Genomic DNA, 24,150 nt, shown 5'->3' on the forward strand with positions numbered 1-24,150 from the left:
CCATTAAATAATTAAATGTAAGGATCACTTCGTTGACTGTATCTTTAATCATACTCGAAATCGACAAAAATGAGCAAAAATATGTGTGACAGCATAAATGATGTTGAGTGCGATTTCACATTAAAGTACGGGTGAAGCTGTGAAAGATTATTTCATAATATTCATGTTAATCCATGAAGACAGTAAAGACGAGATACAAATTGTTACAGAAACAGCAGCTCTCTGTAACATACCTTGCACGTTGTTTAACTTTTATAGCAGGAAAGTATCAACGACTCTGTAAGTAATGCACACAGTAGAGTGGAGGAAATATGAGTGGAGACGATAACACTCTGCAGAGGGATGAATATTTTACTTTCCTGACAGGAGATGGAAATGTTTCGTAGAGGATTAGTGAGCTGCTCATGCACCTGCTTCAGTGAGTAAATTGACTTAAAAAAGCAATATAAATGAGAGTATTAATGGAGATGTACTAAAATTGTAATATGAGTTTAACATTTTCAGAATTGAATAAATTGAACACTATAACTACTTTCGATTAGTATAATCCAATAGTTTTGCTAAAAAGCAGTCTATCGGTGGGAGTTTCCGTCATAAGCGTGAAGCTGAATGTTTCCATGATACAGAGAATTTTCAGTGATTAGTACATGATAATTGAAAACTGAAAACGAGAAAGGCGGAAGGAGAGACGTGAAACCATTTGAAGTGTTTTACTACAGAACATGCGAACAAGTAGGTGGACTAAGAGAACCGAATTGAGGTCAGTTGAGATACACTTAGGAAGTGGAGCAAACATGTCGGAATAAGAGGTAGGGTGCGAGATACATTCTGCTAAACGTAGGTCTCAGTACGTGAAGTACAGAAAAATACGGGTGTGGTCGGAGGAGAAATGGTTCTCGTAGCCTTTGGGACACTTCTGTCGTGGTGCATGAGAGATTGGTGCAAAGATAAAGAAACGGAGCCGTATAACGAACCAAAGTATTAGCTTTGTAAGTAGTCCAAATAAATTTCTTGGTGAAAGAAAAAATAATAATAACTTTAGAGTTTCCATAACTAAGTGCAACAGATCACTGTCGTGGGTTAATTTCTGAAACAAGATGTGAAACAGTCAAGAAAAAGTTTTCACTAAATAGCTAATAAACATTGTACTCCAAGACTGGATTTTCACAAAATAGCTAATAAACATTGTGCTCCAAGACTGGAATTACAATAAAGAAAATTATTGGAACTTCATAGATGTAGATGTCAAATAGGTTGCTTCCCTCATTTCCAAATATTGTTGTAGTAACAACGCAGTACAAAAAACTACTAGCAGCACTGCCCGATCACCGAAGTTAAGCAACGTCGCGCCCGGTTAGTATTTGGATGGGTGACCTCCTGGGAAAACAAGGTGCTGCTGGCTCACGGACACGCAAGTCGCCGAAGTGGTGTCCAATTGAAAGTCTTGCACCAGACCGTTCGAACGCATGGCACCGTTATTACTACTGCAGTGCAAAAAATACAATCATACTCCATGCCATTCAAAACACTTTTAAAAAATTTGCTCAATAGATTTGCGAACATATAATTCACTAGTCAAGGTTACTGCTCAGATGCTTGTTGAGTGAAATGCAACACCGCTGTCCCTATTGCTGAATCAGGTCCACCAACATCTAGTTAAAACTGCTAAAAACTTTTGTATATCTAAAAAAAAAGACAATTCGTTCAAAATTGATTTTTCGTTATTAAAGCAAATACTTGATGTGAGGCTGAGATCAGCGCAGTCTAAATACACTCCTGGAAATGGAAAAAAGAACACATTGACACCGGTGTGTCAGACCCACCATACTTGCTCCGGACACTGCGAGAGGGCTGTACAAGCAATGATCACACGCACGGCACAGCGGACACACAAGGAACCGCGGTGTTGGCCGTCGAATGGCGCTAGCTGCGCAGCATTTGTGCACCGCCGCCGTCAGTGTCAGCCAGTTTGCCGTGGCATACGGAGCTCCATCGCAGTCTTTAACACTGGTAGCATGCCGCGACAGCGTGGACGTGAACCGTATGTGCAGTTGACGGACTTTGAGCGAGGGCGTATAGTGGGCATGCGGGAGGCCGGGTGGACGTACCGCCGTAATTGCTCAACACGTGGGGCGTGAGGTCTCCACAGTACATCGAGGTTGTCGCCAGTGGTCGGCGGAAGGTGCACGTGCCCGTCGACCTGGGACCGGACCGCAGCGACGCACGGATGCACGCCAAGACCGTAGGATCCTACGCAGTGCCGTAGAGGACCGCACCGCCACTTCCCAGCAAATTAGGGACACTGTTGCTCCTGGGGTATCGGCGAGGACCATTCGCAACCGTCTCCATGAAGCTGGGCTACGGTCCCGCACACCGTTAGGCCGTCTTCCGCTCACGCCCCAACATCGTGCAGCCCGCCTCCAGTGGTGTCGCGACAGGCGTGAATGGAGGGACGAATGGAGACGTGTCGTCTTCAGCGATGAGAGTCGCTTCTGCCTTGGTGCCAATGATGGTCGTATGCGTGTTTGGCGCCGTGCAGGTGAGCGCCACAATCAGGACTGCATACGACCGAGGCACACAGGGCCAACACCCGGTATCATGGTGTGGGGAGCGATCTCCTACACTGGCCGTACACCACTGGTGATCGTCGAGGGGACACTGAATAGTGCACGGTACATCCAAACCGTCATCGAACCCATCGTTCTACCATTCCTAGACCGGCAAGGGAACTTGCTGTTCCAACAGGACAATGCACGTCCGCATGTATCCCGTGCCACCGAACGTGCTCTAGAAGGTGTAAATCAGCTACCCTGGCCAGCAAGATCTCCGGATCTGTCCCCCATTGAGCATGTTTGGGACTGGATGAAGCGTCGTCTCACGCGGTCTGCACGTCCAGCACGAACGCTGGTCCAACTGAGGCGCCAGGTGGAAATGGCATGGCAAGCCGTTCCACAGGACTACATCCAGCATCTCTACGATCGTCTCCATGGGAGAATAGCAGCCTGCATTGCTGCGAAAGGTGGATATACACTGTAATAGTGCCGACATTGTGCATGCTCTGTTGCCTGTGTCTATGTGCCTGTGGTTCTGTCAGTGTGATCATGTGATGTATCTGACCCCAGGAATGTGTCAATAAAGTTTCCCCTTCCTGGGACAATGAATTCACGGTGTTCTTATTTCAATTTCCAGGAGTGTAGTAAGAAATGTCATAGGACAATAGTATGGGAATACTTAAACAATGAAGATCTTACATGTCTAAAATTAATAAAACATAATTACGTATGGGGTGGGTAGTGCTGTGATACATCATAACATTAACAGTAATAGTAATAATTCGTATAATCACGAAAAATACAATAATAAAAATAAAACCACAACAACAATAATAATAATAATAGAGATAAATCATAACAACACTGTCAGAAAACCTGAGCACTTTCATCCGAGTGTCTTATCCTTTCTGAGAGGTATCTTCTAGCGACATTAGACTGAGAGGAAAAGATCTTACACAGTATACTTGAAACATAATATGAAAACTTGTTTCGTACAAAAATAAACAAGAAATCAATTCCACAACACGAAAAAATTACAGACACAAAGCGTATACGTAAAGGTCGTCTTTATGCCCATATAATAATAATAATTGATTACAAATGAAAGTAACACATGTTCAAAACCTATGGCAGAAATACTAAAAAAAATAATGCACGATAAGTGGACGTCAAAAAATGTCTAGAGGGTACTGATATACTCGCGGAATACGCTCAGAACAGCTACACCTTCAGAACAGCTGCAGTGACGTTTATGACTTTCCGAGATACGAGGCGAACACTTCATGCCAATCACTCAGAAGAAGACGGTGATAGACACAGTGCATTAATGGAAAACATCTAGCTCAAACGAAAAAAGGAAACGGGAAACAATATCGCAATGGTTCTGAGCTTGTGGTGATCCTTAAATAAGCAACTAAGCAAATAAAATTATTATAATGACCATAAAAATAATTCATAATTATGCTTTTTTTGTATAAACGGTTCTGATGTAAATATAAAAGATAAATTTACAATTGGAAAACATTTAATTTTTGTAGTATCTCATAAAGCCAATGTTTTAGACTGAAACCATAAATCGGAGAAACGAAGAGTTAAAAGTATACTTAAGTTACTTAATTATGAGAGCGACAACTGCTCCGAGCATAGTATTAGTGACTTGATGGTGAAGAAGCTCACATTGTGTAAGATAGATTCACTGTCAGAAACCTTTACAGGAATGCAATCTCTCACGTCAGTACTACGCTCCAAAATAGTGATGACTGGCCCGCGCCTCTGTGCTTGTTCGTCCAGAGAAGTAACCAGTGTGTGTGCCACTTGGCGCGGGCAGCTGGGTGCCGCAGTTGGGTTCGCATTTGCTCTAGGTCTAGGTCTAGGTGTAGGCTAGGCTAGGCTAGGTATGAGGGCGGCGCACTGCCGGCTGCGTCTCCTGTGCACTGTGCGAGCCGTTTGTTTTTTCAGGATTGCCTACTAGTTGCCGGTACATAGCATGGGCGCCATGGGCGCGCTTCTGCCCACCTGATGTATGTGCTGTGGGTGAGTAGTAGCTGGCAGTGTAGAGCTCACCGCCGGACCCGGTAGTGCACCCCCACACACGCCAAGTCGCGCACGCGCCGCCACGCACCACACGCACTCTTCGCGGCTTGCGGAAGTCGTCTTCTTGCAGTGGCTCTAAACGACCAAAAGAGGCTAGCGTTGTCGGCGAAAAAGAAAGATTCCTCCCGGCAAGTTACGCTCCGCGATCACAGGCAAGTTAGAGTAGATGTCAACATCGAGTAGCAATTACAGGGTGTCCAAACATGTTTAAGATGGGGATTTCTAAGTAATCGAGCTTCTACCAATACACTGAAGCGCCAGAGAGACTGGTATAAAGGCATGCGTATTCAAATACAGAAATATGTAAACAGACAGAAGACGGCGCTTCGGTCGGCAACGCCTATATGAGACAAGTGTCTGGCGCAGTTGTTAGAGTGGTTACTGCTGCTACAGTGGCAGGTTATCAAGATTTAAGTGACCTAACATGATGTTGTAGTCGGCGCAAGAGCGAGGGGACACAGTATCGCCGAGGTAGCGATCAAGTGGGGACTTTCCCGTACGACCATTTCACGAGTGTACTGTGAATATCAGGAATCAGGTAAAGTATCAAATCTCCGACATCGCTGCGGCCGGAAAAAGATCCTGCAACAACGGGATCAACGACGACTGAAGAGAATCGTCCAGTGTCACAGAAGTGCCACTCTTCCACAAATTGCTGCAGACTTCAACACTGGACCATTCAACGAAACAACATCGATATGGGCTTTTGGAGGCGACGGCCCACTCGTGTACCCTTGATGACTGCACGACACAAAGCTTTACGCCTCGCCTGGGCCCGTCAACAGCGACATTGAACGGATTATGACTGGAAACATGTTGCTGGTCGGACGAGTCTCGTTTCAAATTGTACCGAGCGGGTGGACGTTAACGGATATGGAGACAACCTCATGAATCCATGGACCCTGCATGTCAGCAGGGGACTGTTCAAGCATGTGGAGGCTCTGTAATGGTGTGGGGAGTGTGCAGTTGGAATGATATGGGACCCCTGATGCGTCTAGATATGGCCTTGACACCTGACACGTACGTAAGCATCCTGTCTTGTCATCTGCATCCATGCTTCTCCGCTGTGCATTCCGACGGACTTGGACAATTCCAGCAGGACAAGGTGCACCCCGCACGTCCAGAACTGCTACAGAGTGGCTCCAGGAACACTCTTCTGAGTTTAAACACTTCCGATGGCTACCAAACTTCCCAGACATGAACACTATTGAGCATATCTGGGATGCCTTGCAGCGTGCTGCTCAGAAGAGATCTCCACCCCCTCGTACTCTTACGGATTTTCAGTCCGCCAAAAGCACACGGGGGAAATATAGCGCTCTTCGACTGGCTTTCCATTTCCGACTTTCCTTTGTCGCTCGGTTACACCTCAGATGGTGAGGTGAGGATGTTGATGATTTCGATAATAAGTTGCGACTAATTCTGAACTTACATTGTCAACGTTAGATTAATAAACTTGAGACCCTGTGTAGCGAGGCAGCCTAATGTTGATTTTGAAGACAGAATGTAATTTTTTTAAAAGCCCAACATCATACAACGGGAACCAAAGGCCAATATCAGGAGTATTGTTCACGAGGGTAAGTAGAACCAACGAAATATAAGACACAAAAAGCTATTTGTACACATTCACATCACGTTAACTGATGATATACTTCGTTTCAGTGTGGGCTTTGGTTATTAATTACCCTAGATTCTATGCGGAACATCATGCATTGTATGTACGTGTCAACAAGGACTAATCACAGAACAGTGCGGTGACAAACTGCCATGCCTTGAAGTTCAGCAGAATGTAATTCGTAATTTTGTTCTGTTGCGTCTATTTACATACTTTTCACTATATTAAACACTAAAGGTCAGTGACTGTCTTGAATATGTCACTAAGCGTGATAGGTAGGATGATGTTATGCAGAACTGTGAATGTTTTATTATTTATTTTTAATCGATAATTTTAATACATTCCACACAGCAAATGCCGAGTGCTGTCAGCTTGTGTTGGTACGAATGTGCAAGAACAAGAGACCTTTCGCTATTTGACAATTTCCCTCTTGCGAAGATGTATTGGAGCTAGGATTCCAAAGACGACTGCGGTCAGACTTTCTCGCTAACGGGTCTTTGAGGTACAGCATACGAGAGTAACATGGATATCTTAGTGAGACAGTTTCCATGTTACCTAAGTGAATCCTAGTCAGGTTTTATTTAAATCTAAAAATAACTTAGCAGTTACGGTACCAGCTGCACCCAATGTTTGACAACACCAAAAAAGTTTAAATGGACGAAAAACAAACAGAAAACATCTTAAATTTTTTGCTGATACAACCTCTTTTTCAAAGGATTTCGAACATTCCGCCGGACAGGGCCGAAGATTGATAAATATCTAGATGTCAATCGGAGTGAATTAACGGCGTTTCAGCTATGACAAATGAAGCAGTGGTTGATGCGCGGCATAATTGGGAGGAGTTGTGTTCACAGAATCATACAGTATTGCTGACATCCGCGCAGTGATCATGACGTAGATGCGAAGCAAAAATTTTGCTTTCTTTCCTTCCCAAATGATATGGCCTCTGCTTCTATACAAAGCACCTAGTGACACTCCTAACGACTCAGACGTTAAGTGGATTCCTTTAGTATTTATCGTGCTTAAAAGGAAAATTGGTGTATGAAGGAAGGAAACTTCCTGCATAATTAAAGACTGGTGTCATACTAGTATTCCAGCCCGTACTTCGGCATTCACAGCCAAAACTGTTGTCAGCTGAGTCATACGGAGACTGCTCGCGAGCTGTCTCGAAGCTGCAGCTTGTCAGCATCCTTCTGCCACTGTATCGAACTCCACGGTGTCTTTTCGGCACACCTCATAGGCTTCTGTGCATTCTGCAAGAGTTTATATAATGAAACTTTTATCAGGCTGTGATAAGTGTCATTATAGGCCAATTAGAGCATTGCCGGTCCTGATTCAAGTCTTGGTCCTGTCAAAAACGCCATTGCAGAATGCGCGCCACTGCAGAATCATAGATATATTCTGGTTAAGATTATAGAATCAAATATCCTAAAAGAAAGACGCACCACGAATGAATTATCCGAATCGGGCGGAAATCTATAGATGTGTGTGACGCACATGTACAGACAAACAAATGATTAAAATTACGGAAAAAATGGATTATTGATTCAAGTGAGATTTGAATAAGTAGCGTGTTAGTTCATTTCTGGCCCTTATGCAAGCAGTTATTCGGCTTGGTACTGATTGGATGTCGTGCGATATTCTGTTCAGTTGGCGTGTTAGATGGTCAACATCCCGGACTGATTGAAGAGCACGTAATGCTCCAAACGTTCGATGTGGAGCGATTCGGAGACCTTGCTGGCCAAGGTTTGGGTTTGGCTACCACAAATGCAAGCACTAGAAATTCTCGCCGTGTGCGAGTTAAAGTGTAAGCACAGGATGACCTTCTATGAAGGGCAACAAATCCGGCGTAGGAAATCGTCAACGTACCGATTTGCTGTAGGGGTGCCGCGGATAACAACAGAAGGGACCCTCCAACCAGCTTGGGATTTTACAGTCTAACGCAACAATTCGACAGAATTTGGCACGATATACCTCAAAAAATGGTTCAAATGGCTCTGAGCACTATGGGACTTAATATCTGAGGTCATCAGTCCCCTAGACTTAGAACTACGTAAACCTAACTAACCTAAGGACATCACACACATCCATGCACGAGGCAAGATATTCCTCAGGAGGACTCTTAACAACTCTATCAATAAACGACAAGCTGAATTACTGATTGTATATGACCAGATGTGGATTAACGCGTTATTGACTTCCTCAATTTTTGATGCCTTTCTCTTGAACAAATGATCTATTTTTCTGAAATCGTAATCATTTGTTTGCCTACACGTCCATATATGTGTGTGTGTGTGTGTGCGTGTGCGTGTACGTGTACACATAGCGTCTACCGATTTCCTTCCGATTCGGACATTTTTTTTTTTTTTTTTTTTTTTCAGTGAGAGGTCCCCATCAGTGCGCGTGACTTTTTGGAACTGTCTGTATGGTGATGTAGCAAAGGCCCTAGTTTACGAGTAACTGACGACGAAAAAATTCGGCATTTTGTGAGACAAGCAATAGCATTAAGAAAGCTGTTTTGTTAAGTTTGGTTGCATGGTTTAATGGATAGGATGACAGTACCTCATGCAAGAGATTGTGTTTTTCTTTATCGAATTGATTTTGATCCTCATTTTTATTCAATTAACTGATTTAAACATAATTTTTAAATTCCATTCTTTTGTCACATTATTTTGATCACCTTATTAATTTTTTCATTTGTTTCATTTTTTATTTGTATCATTCTTTCTCCAATTGAAGTATTTGTTCATGTGTTTCCAATTAAATTTACGTATTAACTTCGATTTAATTTCTATTGTTTTATCACGCTGCTTTTTCGTTCGCAATATTGCGTTCATTATATCTGTTTCGTTTTACTTATAACCCATCTTTCATTCAAATTTTCATCCGCGTTATTTTGTCCATAGTTCAGTAGCTATTAATGTTATGTTTTAAATGTCTGTGTGACGATTACCGCGCAAAACAAAATTGCACATCTTGAAACAAAAATACATTTTTCACACTGTTGCACAAATATAAATGTATTATTTCGTCTTTTAGTTTTTAACTGATAGATCAGAGTTTTCATATAATTGAATATTATAACAGATTCATGTTCACAAAAGTTCCGATTCTTAATGCTTTCTTAATGCTATCGAGTGACACATACAATTCCGATTTCTTTTTCGTCAGTTACTCGCAAACGAGGTCTCACCATGGTGAATGGTTGCATTGTGTGATGCCTGGGATCTTAACTTACATCATCGAGTAGACAGTTTCAAAAAGTCGATCACGCTACTGGGGACTTAATGTTGTTGGTGTGTTCTTTTATCAGCATTCGACATGTTTTGGAATGAAGACATTAGGAGAAGTACTGCATATGGTGAAAATTTTTGACTCGATTGCAGTCAAAAGAGAACCGCTATAGCATTCCTGATCGGAACACTCCTAAAATGGAACTGTGGTAAGTCACTGGACCCGCATTCTGGAAGGCAGCGGTTCAAATACCCGTTCAACAACACAGATTTAGTTCTCCGTGGTTTCCCTAAATTGCTTAAAGCCAATGCCGAGATCGTTCCTTTGAAAAAGATATATGGCCCATTTCTTTCTCTAATCCGAGCTTGTACCGTTGTTGACTGGATTTTAAACTGTAAATTTCCTCTTTTTTTCTACCGGAAGTAATTTTGAGCACGATGAAGATAGACGTCTCTGAGAAATTCATTTCACTAATTATGGATCGGCATTAATAATATTGCCCAGTGGACCACCGTAGGACCCGCTGGCTGTATGTTCATCAGCAGCGTACGCTGGACCCGCTCACACGCGCTAAAGCAAACGCGGTACCACTTGGCTACGAAAAAGTATTTAGCCTTGGGCTACGACCGATGGGAGTGTTGCCAGTTGGCCGACTTGGGTACACTTATGGGTATGAGAGGGCTCTTAGCAACGCAGAAATAGTACCAAACAGGCGCTGTCTCATAAGCTTAACGATTTTTCGTGATATTAAAAAAGGTAAACACTTCCTAATATCCCGCAAAATTATATTTATTCGGTCACGAACTGGCTTTCGGCCTCTCAGTACATTTTCAGGTGACAACTGAACATCGAAAACACAGATGACCGTGATGTGCGACTTACACAGGTATCATCCGTACACAGAATATACAAAAAAATGGCAGTTTTTACGTAGGAAAACATTACTTCTTTGTCACAGATAAAAAATTACATTAATAAAAAATCAGGTAAACAAAGTTTTCATGTGCGGATGTATTTAACAGCCGATGAATCATCATCATCATCATCATCATCTTCATTTAAGACTGATTATGCCTTTCAGCGTTCAGTCTGGAGCATAGCCCCCCTTATAAAATTCCTCCATGATCCCCTATTCAGTGCTACCATTGGTGCCTCTTCTGATGTTAAACCTATTACTTCAAAGTCATTCTTAACCGAATCCAGGTACCTTCTCCTTGGTCTGCCCCGACTCCTCCTACCCTCTACTGCTGAACCCATGAGTCTCTTGGGTAACCTTGCTTCTCCCATGCGTGTAACATGACCCCACCATCTAAGCCTGTTTGCCCTGACTGCTACATCTATAGAGTTTATTCCCAGTTTTTCTTTGATTTCCTCATTGTGGACACCCTCCTGCCATTGTTCCCATCTACTAGTACCTGCAATCATCCTAGCTATTTTCATATCCGTAACCTCAACCTTGTTGATAAGGTAACCTGAATCCACCCAGTTTCGCTCCCATACAACAAAGTTGGTCGAAAGATTGAACGGTGCACAGATAACTTAGTCTTGGTACTGCCTACCTTCTTGCAGAAGAGAGTAGATCGTAGCTGAGCGCTCACTCCATTAGCTTTGCTACACCTGGCTTCCAGTTCTTTCACTATGTTGCCATCCTGTGAGAATATGCATCTAAGTACTTGAAACCGTCCACTTGTTCTAACTTTGTTCCTCCTATTTGGCACTCAATCCGTTTATATTTCTTTCCCACTGACATTACTTTCGTTTTGGAGATGCTAATCTTCATACCATAGTCCTTACATTTCTGATCTAGCTCTGAAATATTACTTTGCAAACTTTCAATCGAATCTGCCATCACAACTAAGTCGTCCGCATATGCAAGACTGCTTATTTTGTGTTCACATATCTTAATCTCACCCCGCCAGTCTATTGCTTTCAGCATATGATCCATGAATAATATGAACAACAGTGGAGACAGGTTGCAGCCTTGTCTTACCCCTGAAACTACCCTGAACCATGAACTCAATTTACCGTCAACTCTAACTGCTGCCTGACTATCCATGTAGAGACCTTTAATTGTTTGCAAAAGTTTCCCTCCTATTCCATAATCTCGTAGAACAGACAATAAATTCCTCCTAGGAACCTGGTCATATGCCTTTTCTAGATCTATAAGGCATAGATACAATTCCCTGTTCCACTCATAACACTTCTCCATTATTTGCCGTAAGCTAAAGATCTGGTCCTGACAACCTCTAAGAGGCCTAAACCCACACTGATTTTCATCCAATTGGTCCTCAACTAATACTCGCACTTTCCTTTCAACAATACCTGAGAAGATTTTACCCACAACACTAATTAAAGAGATACCCCTGTAGTTGTTACAATCTTTTCTGTTTCCATGTTTAAAGATTGGTGTGATTACTGCTTTTGTCCAGTCTGATGGAACCTGTCCCGACTCCCAGGCCATTTCAATTATCCTGTGTAGCCATTTAAGACCTGACATTCCACTGTATTTGAAGAGTTCCGACTTAATTTCATCCACCCCAGCTGCTTTATTGCACTGCAATCTATTGACCATTTTCTCCACTTCCTCAAATGTGATCCTATTTCCATCGTCATTCCTATCCCATTCTACCTTCAAATCTGAAACATTACTGATCGTATTTTCACCTACATTGAGGAACTCTTCAAAATATTCCCTCCATCTGCCCAAGGAATCCACAGGAATCACCAGTAGTTTTCCTGACATGTCCAAAATACTTGTCATTTCCTTCTTACCTCCCTTTCGAAGACTGCTAATTACACTCCAGAATGGTTTTCCAGCAGCTTGACCCATAGTCTCCAACCTGTTTCCAAAGTCTTCCCAAGATTTCGTCTTGGATGCTGCAATTATCTGTTTGGCTTTGTTTCTTTCTTCAACATAACTTTCTGTGTCTACCTGAGTTCTAGTATGTAGCCATTTTTGATAGGCCTTCTTTTTCCTTTTAGAGGCTGCCTTGACTGTGTCATTCCACCAAGCTGTTTGTTTCATCCTACTTGTACACACTACTGTTCCAAGACATTCTTTAGCCACTTCTAGTACTGTGTCCCTGTACCTTGTCCATTCCTTTTCCAATGACTGTAATGGACTAACTGGTATCTTTCTGAGATCGCTGTTATGTACTTGTGCCTGATTTCCTTATCCTGAAGTTTCTCCACTCTTATCCTCCTACATATGGACCTGACCTCCTGCACTTTCGGCCTCACAATCCCAATTTCACTGCAGATTAAATAATGATCAGTGTCATCAAAGAATCCCCTGAATACACGTGTGTCCCTCACAGCCTTCCTGAATTCCTAATCTGTCATTATATAGTCAATGACAGATCTGGTTCCCCTGCCTTCCCAAGTATACCGGTGAATGTTCTTATGTTTAAAAAAGGAGTTTGTGATTACTAAGCCCATACTGGCACAGAAATCCATGAGTTGTTTCCCGTTCCTGTTGGCCTCCATATCCTCTCCAAATTTACCCATAACCTTTTCATACCCTTCTGTTCGATTTCCAATCCTGGCGTTAAAATCACCCATGAGCAGAACACTGTCCTTGTCCTTTACTCTAATAACTACATCACTGAGTGCTTCATAAAAACTATCCATCTTATCTTGATCTGTCTCTTCACAATGCGAATATACTGACACAATTCTAATTTTCTTGCTAGACACTGTCAAATCTATCCACATCAGTCGTTCGTTTACATACCTTATTGCAACTATGCTGGGTTCCATTTCTTTCCTGATTTAAAGCCCTACACCTCATTGTGCTATTCCTGACAAGTAGACCTTGTATTCTCCCACTTCCTCTTCTTTCTCACCCCTTACCCGAATGTCACTAACAGCTAAAACGTCCAGCCCCATCTTGCTTGCAGCCTCTGCCAGCTCGACCTTCTTCCCAGAGTAGCCCCTATTGATATTAATAGCTCCCCATCTCATTACCATTTGTTTGCCAAGTCGTATCTTAGGAGTCCCTGGTTTGTCAGTTAGAGGTGGGACTCCGTCACCTCCAAAGGTCCGAGGCATTTTGCTCTGATTGTGGCCAGCATCATATTTAAAGTACCAGGGAAGCAGGTTGCTAGCCTTACTTGCCCCGAGTCCCATTGGGTTTTACCCCTAACGGCTGAGGGACTAACCGGTGGATTTGGTAGTCTTTGCCGTATGAGCACAAAGGTGACCACGACTCAGAATATGTCCGAGATGCCCAGCCTGATTCCAAAGTAACTGGTATCCCGACTGTCGGGACCACTTACTTGGCCACTCATACGTTGCCCGTGGTTCATGAACTAGGACACGACTGCAGGAACCCACACCATGAACCAGCTGATGAAAAGTAAGAATAATTTACAATTTGAATCGAGTATTTGTAACGAAAATTAAACAAAGGGGAATCTGATAATCTAATACTAGGCAAGCATTCTGTGTCACGTGTTAGTTGTTTTACAGTATCTCCAGTAGGGTCATCTTTTCTTGACAGTAAGTAAAACTTCGCAAGAAAAGACCCTGCTGGATACATAGGAAAGCAACGTGAGACAAAATGCCAGACTAGTATTAAACTATCAGATTCAATTTCCATTTTTTCCCTTGTTAAATAAAGTTTTCGTCACAGTTGTTAGATTCAAACTCTAAATTCTTCATGCTTCTCTTCAGCTGTTAAATGTGTCTCCACAAAAAAATTTTTTACTGTTTTTTAGTTAATGTCATTATTTCTCTGTGACAGAGAAGTAATGTTGTCCTATGTAGATACTTTCAGTTTTGTATCTTCTGTACAAATGATATGTCTAAGCGGCACATTATGTTTATCTGTGTTGGCGACATTCAATTGCCACCTGAAGATGGCTCGAGAAGCCGAAAGGCGGTTCGTGTCCAAATAAATATCAATTTGCATGAAATTATGAGATTTTTCCTTTTTAACACTATCACACTCTGCGAAGCACGACGGAAAATTCACTTAGAGTGAAAAGAATGTGCTAAATCTGGAACAGAACTCGCCCTCATGCATTTCATGGTACATCCTGTTGTCAATGAGCACACGGTAAAGATCAACGAACGACCTCAAATGCTTAATCTGCCGTTGCCTCCGTCGTACTTCCGTGTCAGTGGCAATCATTTAGTTTAGAAAGATTGCGGTCATTGACTTCGAGTGAAGTGCATCACTGTTTATGGCTCTGGACATGCATTTAGGGGAAGTGGGGGCCGGATCCTCAAATTGCCAGGCGAAAATCCACATTTACGTTTCTCGTATTTTCCATAAAACACTAAAGACGTGTGAAGGTAAGGATGGTTCCGATGTGAAGGACACTACCATTTTCCTTTCCCGCCTTTATTTTGAACGAGTTTATGCTCGCTTTATAATGTCGTCGTCGTCGTCGTCGTCGTCGTCAATAAGACTTAAATTCTAATCCTCCGTCCCAGACTCAATCACTGGCGAACATTTTAAGAAGCATGCAGTAACCCACTAGTCAGCTGATCGTCTCATAAACCAAACTTTTAGACGTAGTTGAAAGTTTCGATGTGTCAGTCTACACGTAGTCTCCTAGGCATTTTATTTTAATTTCTACAAAGAATTAATTGGAATTTCGTTCTATCACACTGTAGCAGTAAAAGGCAAGCAAGCAATCATTTGTTCTTGTGAAAGGTGGCTTCTATATAGCTCCAGCATTTATCTTCCAAACTGAAACGCCAAAACCATACGATCCGTCCACCTGTGGTGCGAAATAGACGTTCGTATTTGTGAATCTATTAAATTATGTATTACGTAGGCGAATAAGGCAACATACTCGTATCACATGCTTATGAGTACTTGTTTATATTGCTAATATTATTTGTACAAGACCCTACTGGTAGTTCTTCGTTTCGCTCTCCGTGGTACGCTCGTCTTCAAATGGTCAGTTTGGTAACGTAATATTTTCAGTTTTTCACATTTATCATTTCCCCACACCTACTGGCTGTCAAAAATTTGCAAAACACGGCCAGGAACTTGACAGAATTATTACTAGTATTTCATTCAACAGATAATTTCCAGTACAAAGATCTGAAACGATTGGGGAAGAGATTCAATTAGAAACGTGTACATAAAGGTACCCTTTTTCTGGAATATGAGGGCATAACGAAGACTCGCCAAATAAATAATGTTTATCGGGTTGGTCAGAATTAGATAAAGTGTATTGTTCTGGCATTATGTGGATGTGCATTCAGAAAAAAATTTATAATGTTGAATGATAATTTGGAACTATTTTTTTCTAGAAATTTTGTATACTTAGAGTGTATCATATGGTTTGAAAGCCCCATGAACACTACGTACGATTTGTCAATAGAGAACACTTGATCGTTCACTTTTATGAGTGATAGTGTACTTGAAAATGTAATGACATCGAAATTAGCTAATTATGTAGCGTTAAGAATACGTTCGATGAGATATACTTAATTGATTCTTCCATTGGTAATTTGTAGAACAACTGGTAGTTATAAATGAAAAGCACAAAATTTTAGATGTTCTGCGGTAACGTAGAGTATCCAGAATTTTGTGCTTTTCATTTATAATTGATAAAACACTTACAGGAAGAACTGATTCAATAAATTCGTGTTGGCTGTCGAGTCTTTGGGTTTGTCACCTCGTGGTTATGTGTATTATATGTGTAAAAGATCATTTAAGTTTGTTCTTAACATTGAACGTGTGTTGGCTTTGGCATTTTACAACACATTTTACTGTTCGTTATGTTTAACATAAGAAGTAATTTATTTACCCTTCAATAAATGTGCTTGAGTGTCCACCTACGGCAAGTGATTTTTACATTCTTTACACTTCATGTTCTAACTGTGGAAAAGGGTGAACAAGTAGCAAATGGCTATATGAAATAACAGTTGTAGTATACAAATGAGCGTTAAAGACGCCATACCAAATATACTGTGTACCTTTTGTGCCTGGGCGTCGTCTTCAGTCGCTGCGAGCGGCGGTCGCACCCGTGGCCGCTAGCTAGAATCCAGCCACACTGAGCGATGTTGCTGAAGTCGTTACGTCAAACACACTTCCTCTCCGAGTATTGATGCTCTGACGGAACAAAAGGCACAGGACATCTCAGTAAACTGTATCTCGTGCCGAGCTTAAATTGGGCCTTACATCTTTGTTTACAAGCTTATGCGATATGCGTATTTTGCTCTTGTAATCCAACGCTAACTGAATGTACCCTAAAGCGACACCGAGACGGTCATGAATCCCCGTCGTGGTAACCGTCAATTGTAATGCCCGGTCCAGTTTGACAACTAACACGATCCTCGTCACTGAAGTTTTGTCATTACCCTTCAAGCTATGACTATGATGCGCAAAGCGTTGTCACGAAAGCTAGAGCTTTTATGGCTTGTTAGCAGGACAGCGCTGTCACAAATTTAGGCATTTGACCGTACCAAATTGAAGCATAAAATTTCGATTTTTCACATAATGAAGAAACGTTCACTTTTGTTTTCCTTAATTCAGATCCCCCAACACACGCAAAATCATTCATTCCTAAGTTTTCCATCCGCGGAGCGAGTTCCGACTCAAACTGTGCAATAAAAACAAATCACTAAATTTTCCCCCCAGTTTTCTAACAACAGGAAAACTTTAGCGTTGGACAAATACTATGGAACGACAACTGTTATTACGACCCGGTTTCCAACGACAGACATGAACGGGCTGCAGAGAAAAACCGGAATGAAGAAGTCACTTTCACACGTCCGCATTCGTATCAGTAGTATTCATATTCGATTTAAACACACCATCAACGAGGGCGACGAGAAGTTCATCGGAGGCTGAACACAAGTTCAAAATGTACGGAGGATAGAGGACAGTAAATCGACCCACATCCACCACGGAATTCACCTGAACTGATCTATGGAAACCGCAGAAAACCTAAATCTGGATCGTTGGGGCAGCTTTTCTTGAATGAAATTTCAGTGTCTTAACCGTTGCGTGAGTTGCAACAGTCGTTAAGATGTCTGATATATTCTGGGATAGGTCAGTCGTGTACGTCGTCCTTCCAATTGGAAGAGCGCACGTACCTCCTCACTGACAGGCTATTACAGCGTAACAACGTCCGTTACCCTGAAGCTGCAAACACTGGATAGGGTAGTTTCATACTAGCACAAAATCTTTGGGTATGGACATGATGTCCTACCGCTGCTAGGTAGGCTATTTTTTAATCATTTCATCCAATTTTTTAAATTCTGAATATTAATTTTCAATTTTTTAAAATTTCTTAATTGTTTATAGGAGTAGATCACAAATGTCGTTCTAAACTGAGGCGGCAAAAGTCATGGTATATCAAAATGCGCATATGCAGATGGCGGTAGTATAGCGTACGCAAGTTATAAAAGGATAGGTACTGGCGGAGATGTCATTTGTTCTCAGGTGATTCAAGTGAAAAGATATCCGACGTGATTGTAGCCGCACGACGGTGTTCAAAAGTGGTTCAAATGGCTCTAAGCATTATGGGACTTAATATCTGAAGTCATCAGTCCCCTAGACGTAGAACTGATTAAACCTAACTAACCTAAGGACATCACACACATCCATGCCCGAGGCAGGATTCGAACCTGCGAGCGTAGCAGCAACGCGGTCCCGGACTGAAGCGCCTAGAACCGCTCGGCCACAGCGGCCGGCACGACGGGGTTCTACAGACTCTGAACGCGGATGGTAGTCCAAGTTAGAGACATGGGACATTTCATTTCAGAAGTCGTTAGGGAATTCAGTATTCCGACATCCAAAGTATGAAGAGAGTGCCGAGAAGTCCAAATAGACCGCATCTCGTGGTCGTGCGGTAGCGTTCTCGCTTCCCACGCCCGGGTTCCCGGGTTCCCGGGTTCGATTCCCGGCGGGGTCAGGGATTTTCTCTGCCTCGTGATGGCTGGGTGTTGTGTGCTGTCCTTAGGTTAGTTAGGTTTAAGTAGTTCTAAGTTCTAGGGGACTTATGACCACAGCAGTTCGCAGGACCGCTACGGTCGCAGGTTCGAATCCTGCCTCGGGCATGGATGTTTGTGATGTCCTTAGGTTAGTTAGGTTTAACTAGTTATAAGTTCTAGGGGACTAATGACCTCAGCAGTTGAGTCCCATAGTGCTCAGAGCCATTTGAACCATTTGAACCACAGCAGTTGAGTCCCATAGTGCTCAGAGCCATTTTTGAAGTCCAAATTTCAAGCATAAACTTTCACGGTGGACATCGGTGTGGCCGTCAGCCTGCAATTAACGACCCAGAGCAGACGCGTTTACATAGCGTTGTCAGTGCTAACAGACAAACAACACTGCAGGCATCAATGTGGGACGTACGACGAGCGTATGCGTTAGGACAGCGCGGCGAAATTTGGCGTTAATGGGCAATGTCAGCAGATGACAGACGCGAGTGCCTTTGCTAGAAGCACGACATTGCCTGCAGTACATCTCTTGGGCTGGTGACCGTATCGGCTGGGCCGTAGACGAGTGGAAAACCGTGTCCTGTTCACCTTAGCCCTGATTTCAGTTGTCGAGAGCTGACGGCAGGGTTGGAGTGTGGCGCAGATCTCAAGCAGCCGTGGACGCAGATTGCCAGCAAGGCACTGTGCGAGCCACTGGTGTGGCTGTGGCTGTATTCACAGGGAATGGACTGGGTCCTCTGGTCCAACAGAACCGATCATTGACTGGAAATGCCTATGTTCGGTTACTTGGAGACCATTTTCAGCCATTGATGGACTTCGAGTTCCAAAACGAAGACGGAGTTTTTATGCGTGACAATGCGCCATGTGACCAGGGCACAACTTTTCGCCATTAGTTTGGGGAACTTTGTGGATAATTCGAGCGAACTATTTAGCCACCCAGATAGCGCCACATTTATTTATAGGATATAATCCAGAGGTCATTTCGTGCCAAAATCCTCCACCGGCAACTCTTTCGTAGTTATGGACGGCTGTAGAGGCGGCATGGCTCAATATTTCTGCAGGGGGCTGCCAACAGCTCAAGTCCAGGACACGTATAATTGTTGCACTGCGCCGGGCACAGAGAGGTCTGACACGATATTAGGACGAGGTATCACCTCTCTGTAATTCAGATTTCAGATACTCTTGATGACGGTGGTACGACCGCGAAACCACTGTAGTGTGCAGCGTCTCCTATCGTGTAAGATTTCTGTCAGTAACAGTATTTTAGAACTGTGGCGTATTTGTTTACCGCGAACAGAGGGTCGTAGGTTGCTGGGTGCCGGCTAGTACACGGATGTAGCTTGCTGGGCGCGTAGTTCTGCATCACAACAGACCCAGTATTCGCAATGTTAGTATCGCCACGCTTATCGTGTCTACACTGTTCACCTACAAAGGTCTTTGCTTGTATCCACCACCAGCGTTACCCACGAATTAGAAACTGCTCTTCAAGCTAGCACCTTTTCCAGCGGCCATGGGTAAGCAGTTGGGAGGGGGCACCGCTTTAGCGAAATCGTACGGCTCCATTGCATCTACGTAACAGTGGTGTCCGTACAGTCAATACTGCGTCGACGTAGGTGGCCACTGTCGAACTCAGGTTCCCTCGGGTTCACGGTATTTAGTCCAGTCGTATCCAAGGTTCCCTGACTTCTTGGCCGTCGCTCCCCTGAATGTAGTACTACTGTCGTTGATGTGGTTTCTATCACCGTGTTGGGCGAGTAACCGTCGAGGACGCTTTCGCGTTAGCACTAGCGCACGCGCATCGCTGTCAGTGCCCGTTACCCCGCGCTACAAACCAGTGATAGGGCAGTATCGGACGGTTTCGCGGGTCGCCGTGGGGCAACGCGGTGTCCCGGAATGCGCGGCGAGCTGAGGGAGCGGAGAGCAGGGCGGAGGCGGGGGCGAGGCGCCGCGGTGGCGGCGGGGGCGGCGGCGGCGGCGGCGGCGGCGCGGCGTTCTTGCCCCAGTTCCGCAGCGCCGGCCGCGCGGCCTGCCGGCCGCGATCGATACCCGGGAGCAACAGCCGAGCTCGCTCGCTCGCTCGCTCGCTCGCAGCCTCCGCGCTGCGTCTCTGACCCCGGCGCGCGGTGCGTCCGCCAGCGGGGTCCGACGTTCCGCCCTGTGTGGTCCTGTGCTGCCGCCTGGCTACCGAGTGACGTAGGCAGGAGGGAGAGCCGCAGCAGCGCCCGGGCGATCACATCACAGGCTTTACACGCTGCAGCGTATCAGCGATTCAAAAACGAAACACTTCAAGTAATTTATTTGTTTACTCGTTCGAAATTTACAGAGGCATTTATCACGTAATGTATTGACTAAAATGTTTTGATGGCGCTCAAACGAGTCGAATATTCTTCATATACTGTATGTCCTTGTAATAGTCTACACCAACGGTTCCCACTTGTGGGCCGTGGTCTCCATGGCGTCGTAAGTAGTGGTCGCGAGTCGAAGACAAGATAAAGATTATCGGGAGCTTTAGGGGTCTCACTTGTCAATCGTCAAGGTTAGAGAGTTGAAACGCCCTTTCGCAATCCTGTACTTCTCGCAAGCGAATTTTCCATTCTGTCATGTCGACAGCTGCCCTATTTTTTTTGTTTTATTGTTGATTTTACACACACACACACACACACACACACACACATACATACGTACACAGGAAGAGCAGATGAAACGAAGGTGCTAAAACCGGCTGCCAGAACTATTTTTTATTTTTTTTATTTTGAAAGTTACCAATATCGTATGTCGCCAGGCAGCTGGAAGTGTACATCACTGAAGATTGAACTACAGATCTGACGCGCGTAACATGGCGCAGTCTGATCGTATAATTTGTCGAATTCGTAGTTTCTCTTACACAGATCTTTACAAGAACGATCGGCCTGAATTTCGCTAATTTAACATCCTGACACGAGAAGAAGAAAGGACCGTCGGTCTTTTACGTCACACTCACGTCTAAGATCATGAGAGACGCATCTTTGCTCGGATTTATTACTACTGGAGGGGAAGGAAGCGGTCATGACCCTTCCAAGTAACCATCCCGGCATTTGCATGGAGTGACCGCAAAAAAAACGACATTTGAATGACCGAGCCGAGAGTTGAAACCGGGTCTCTCGAGTACGAGTTGAGGGCGTTAACCACTATACCACTTCGCTCAGTCTCCCTGCAGGTATTGTTGAATTACTGTTCACTGAGGCACTTGATGAACTTTTAGACAAAGTATCTATACGAACGGGCTATTACATCTTTACTTTTTTTTAAAAAACTACGGGAACAGATTAAATGTTGATAGTGATTTGAGGCTAAAATTATATAGTTTTAATGCAAATATTGATTATCTAGTGTGCGATAAATAATGTTAAAAAAGCTATTGTTCTTTTTAATACTGATCACTCGATTTTGAGCTTTCATTTAGTTGCCACAGCTAAATGAATACAATACAATCTTTCCTTCATAAAAAAATATTTTTCAGTCCTTATTTTTTTTGCTAATTAAGTCTACTGACACACACACACACACACACACACACACACACACACACACACACACACACCTGTGTTTTTGTGTTTTTTACTTGCATGTGCACTTACTGGGCTACCGAGATTGTTTCCAGCAAAATAGGTGGTCCGTACAGCTAAAATTGTTGCGAGCCGCTGCTCTGCACCGTTACAAATATTCTTGGCATGCACTTCGCAGTAGTTTGCAGAATATGGATGTAGATTCTTGTGCCACTCTATGTCTGAGTCGGAGAGTTGGCGTGTGTCCTTGGAAATTGTGAACTGCTGAGGTCATCTGTCCCTTAGCGTACACACTGACTAATCTAACTTAAACTAAGGTACACTAAGGACAACACACACACACACACCCATGCCCGAGGGAGGACTTGAACCTCCGACGGGGGGAGCCGCGCGAGCCGTGCCAAGCCGCCTCAAACAGCGCGGCTGTGTGTGTCCTTCAAATCACCTTTATAGCTATGCACTTCACACTCAACCAAATGGTCTATTGGCTGGCTTTCACTGCACTCACATTCAGGACTGTCCGATTGGCACCATTTGTTCATCAGTCGCTTACACCTACCAACTCACATATTCACACGTTTCAAAGTTGCGCACAATTTCTTCTGGAGGCTGGATCCATCGATTTTGTTGTTGGGGTCGTCCACCAAGTTCTGGCTCTTATGTCCACCTACAGCCCACAGTTCTTTCCAAGCTGTCCTCCACTCGAAGCCTTGCGGTTCTTCACCAAGTTTCCATAAAGGTGGCATGGATTCAAGTCTGTTTAGATATGCGAGATCTTAGTGTGTAGGTAATTTTGGGTCGTCTAGGATTTTTCTCTACAATTTTGAGGCTAACTGTGATCACCGATTTCAGAGGACTCTGTGCCTGCTAGGACGGAGAGCCACGCACGCGGGTTAGCCTTCAGTGTTCCGGAGATTATCCGCACTTTCTCTTTCATTTGGACGACCTCTGCAATTACGTGTGCCCTTCTCATATAGACTAGCGAACTGTATTCAGCTACGCTGTAGATAACCTTTACTAACACGCAGAGTGTTTCACGATCCATTTTACACATTTCTAGAGGTTGTAGAGGGGACTTGCTAGATCAAGTTTTACGTGGCAACCCATGTTCTGGAACGTCGCTATAGACGTCAAAGATAAAGCCAACGGTGCCTATAAATGTATGTATACACAGGGTGATTCCGTGATAAGAATGATGGAGAAGGATAAATGTATCAGTCTGGCGTAACGGGCTCTGCACAGGAAACGAACGAGTCTAAAGTTAAAAGCGAAAACGTTCTGATGCCTGTGACAATAGAATACACGGACCGGTACTGTTGTTGCTGAGACACTAGGGCAGGGAACTTTCAATGGCGGACAAAAACAAGGAAATAATGTCCAGTAAATATGGGCTCTAAAGTACACATCGTGAAACCCATGAACACTTTTTCAATACAGGAGATGTTTCACAATGGCGAAGATGAACATGTGCTCCTAGCTCCACAGGTACGCATTTCAGAGACCATGTTCACTGGACATTTTTTCCTTCTTTTGTTCCCTATTAACATATCTGAAAGTTGTCTACGCTACAATCTTAGCAACAACAGTGCCAGTACATGTATTCCAGTATTTTCAACAAAAATTGTGTACACAAGAATGTGCTGTTTTCTTTTGTACGTCGCAGTCGTTTTTGACAGAAAACCTGTTAGAATTATGACCTGTGGCCTATTGTCTTATGAATACCACTAAGCAACCTGAACGATGCGAAACTTCCTATTGCAAGTGTTCGCAGAGTGAAATGATAATACATAATGACACCGAAGTGACTAGCCTCAAAGTACCAGCAACGAGACATGTCTTTCTTATAGCCCATATATGAAAAAATGATCCTGTTGCACAGCGTAATTTACCATCAGTGTGTTTTTATCCATGGTCAGTTCTACGCGCACTTTCACCAAGTCCTGCCATACAATGTCTCAAAAACTGCAACTATCCTTTATTCTATTAGGACATAGGTTACAAGATTTTTAAGCAACAATTGTTTACACGAAAATATATAGAATAATATAGATATGCAGTGAAAAAGTGCTGATCTGTTCGCTTTCCTGTAGTCGATTTTAACTAACATAGCGGGGCATTTGAACTATCAGACAAGTTTTTCGAATGTTCAGTTTTGTGTTACCTTTCACGAACTGGTAGTACAGAAAACCAGTTCATACTCTTA

General features: G+C 43.4%; 1 protein-coding gene across 12 annotated transcripts in view; it reads left to right on the forward strand.

Annotated features, from left to right (window-relative positions):
• The window catches only part of LOC124797888 (voltage-dependent L-type calcium channel subunit beta-1), a 739,772-nt gene that overhangs the window by 209,678 nt on the left and 505,944 nt on the right, over positions 1–24,150 (forward strand). The window contains exon 1 of one of the 12 annotated variants that reach the window (XM_047260991.1): positions 4,513–4,586. The exons of the other annotated variants lie outside the window; for them this stretch is intronic. Within the exon in view, the coding sequence (XP_047116947.1) occupies positions 4,572–4,586 (15 nt within the window). The 5' untranslated portion in view covers positions 4,513–4,571. Of the gene's footprint in view, positions 1–4,512; positions 4,587–24,150 lie in introns of those variants that run through there. 12 annotated transcript variants of the gene reach the window in all.

This window comes from Schistocerca piceifrons, chromosome 5, assembly GCF_021461385.2.
Source record: "Schistocerca piceifrons isolate TAMUIC-IGC-003096 chromosome 5, iqSchPice1.1, whole genome shotgun sequence".
In the NCBI taxonomy this organism is placed as follows: Eukaryota; Metazoa; Arthropoda; class Insecta; order Orthoptera; family Acrididae; genus Schistocerca; species Schistocerca piceifrons.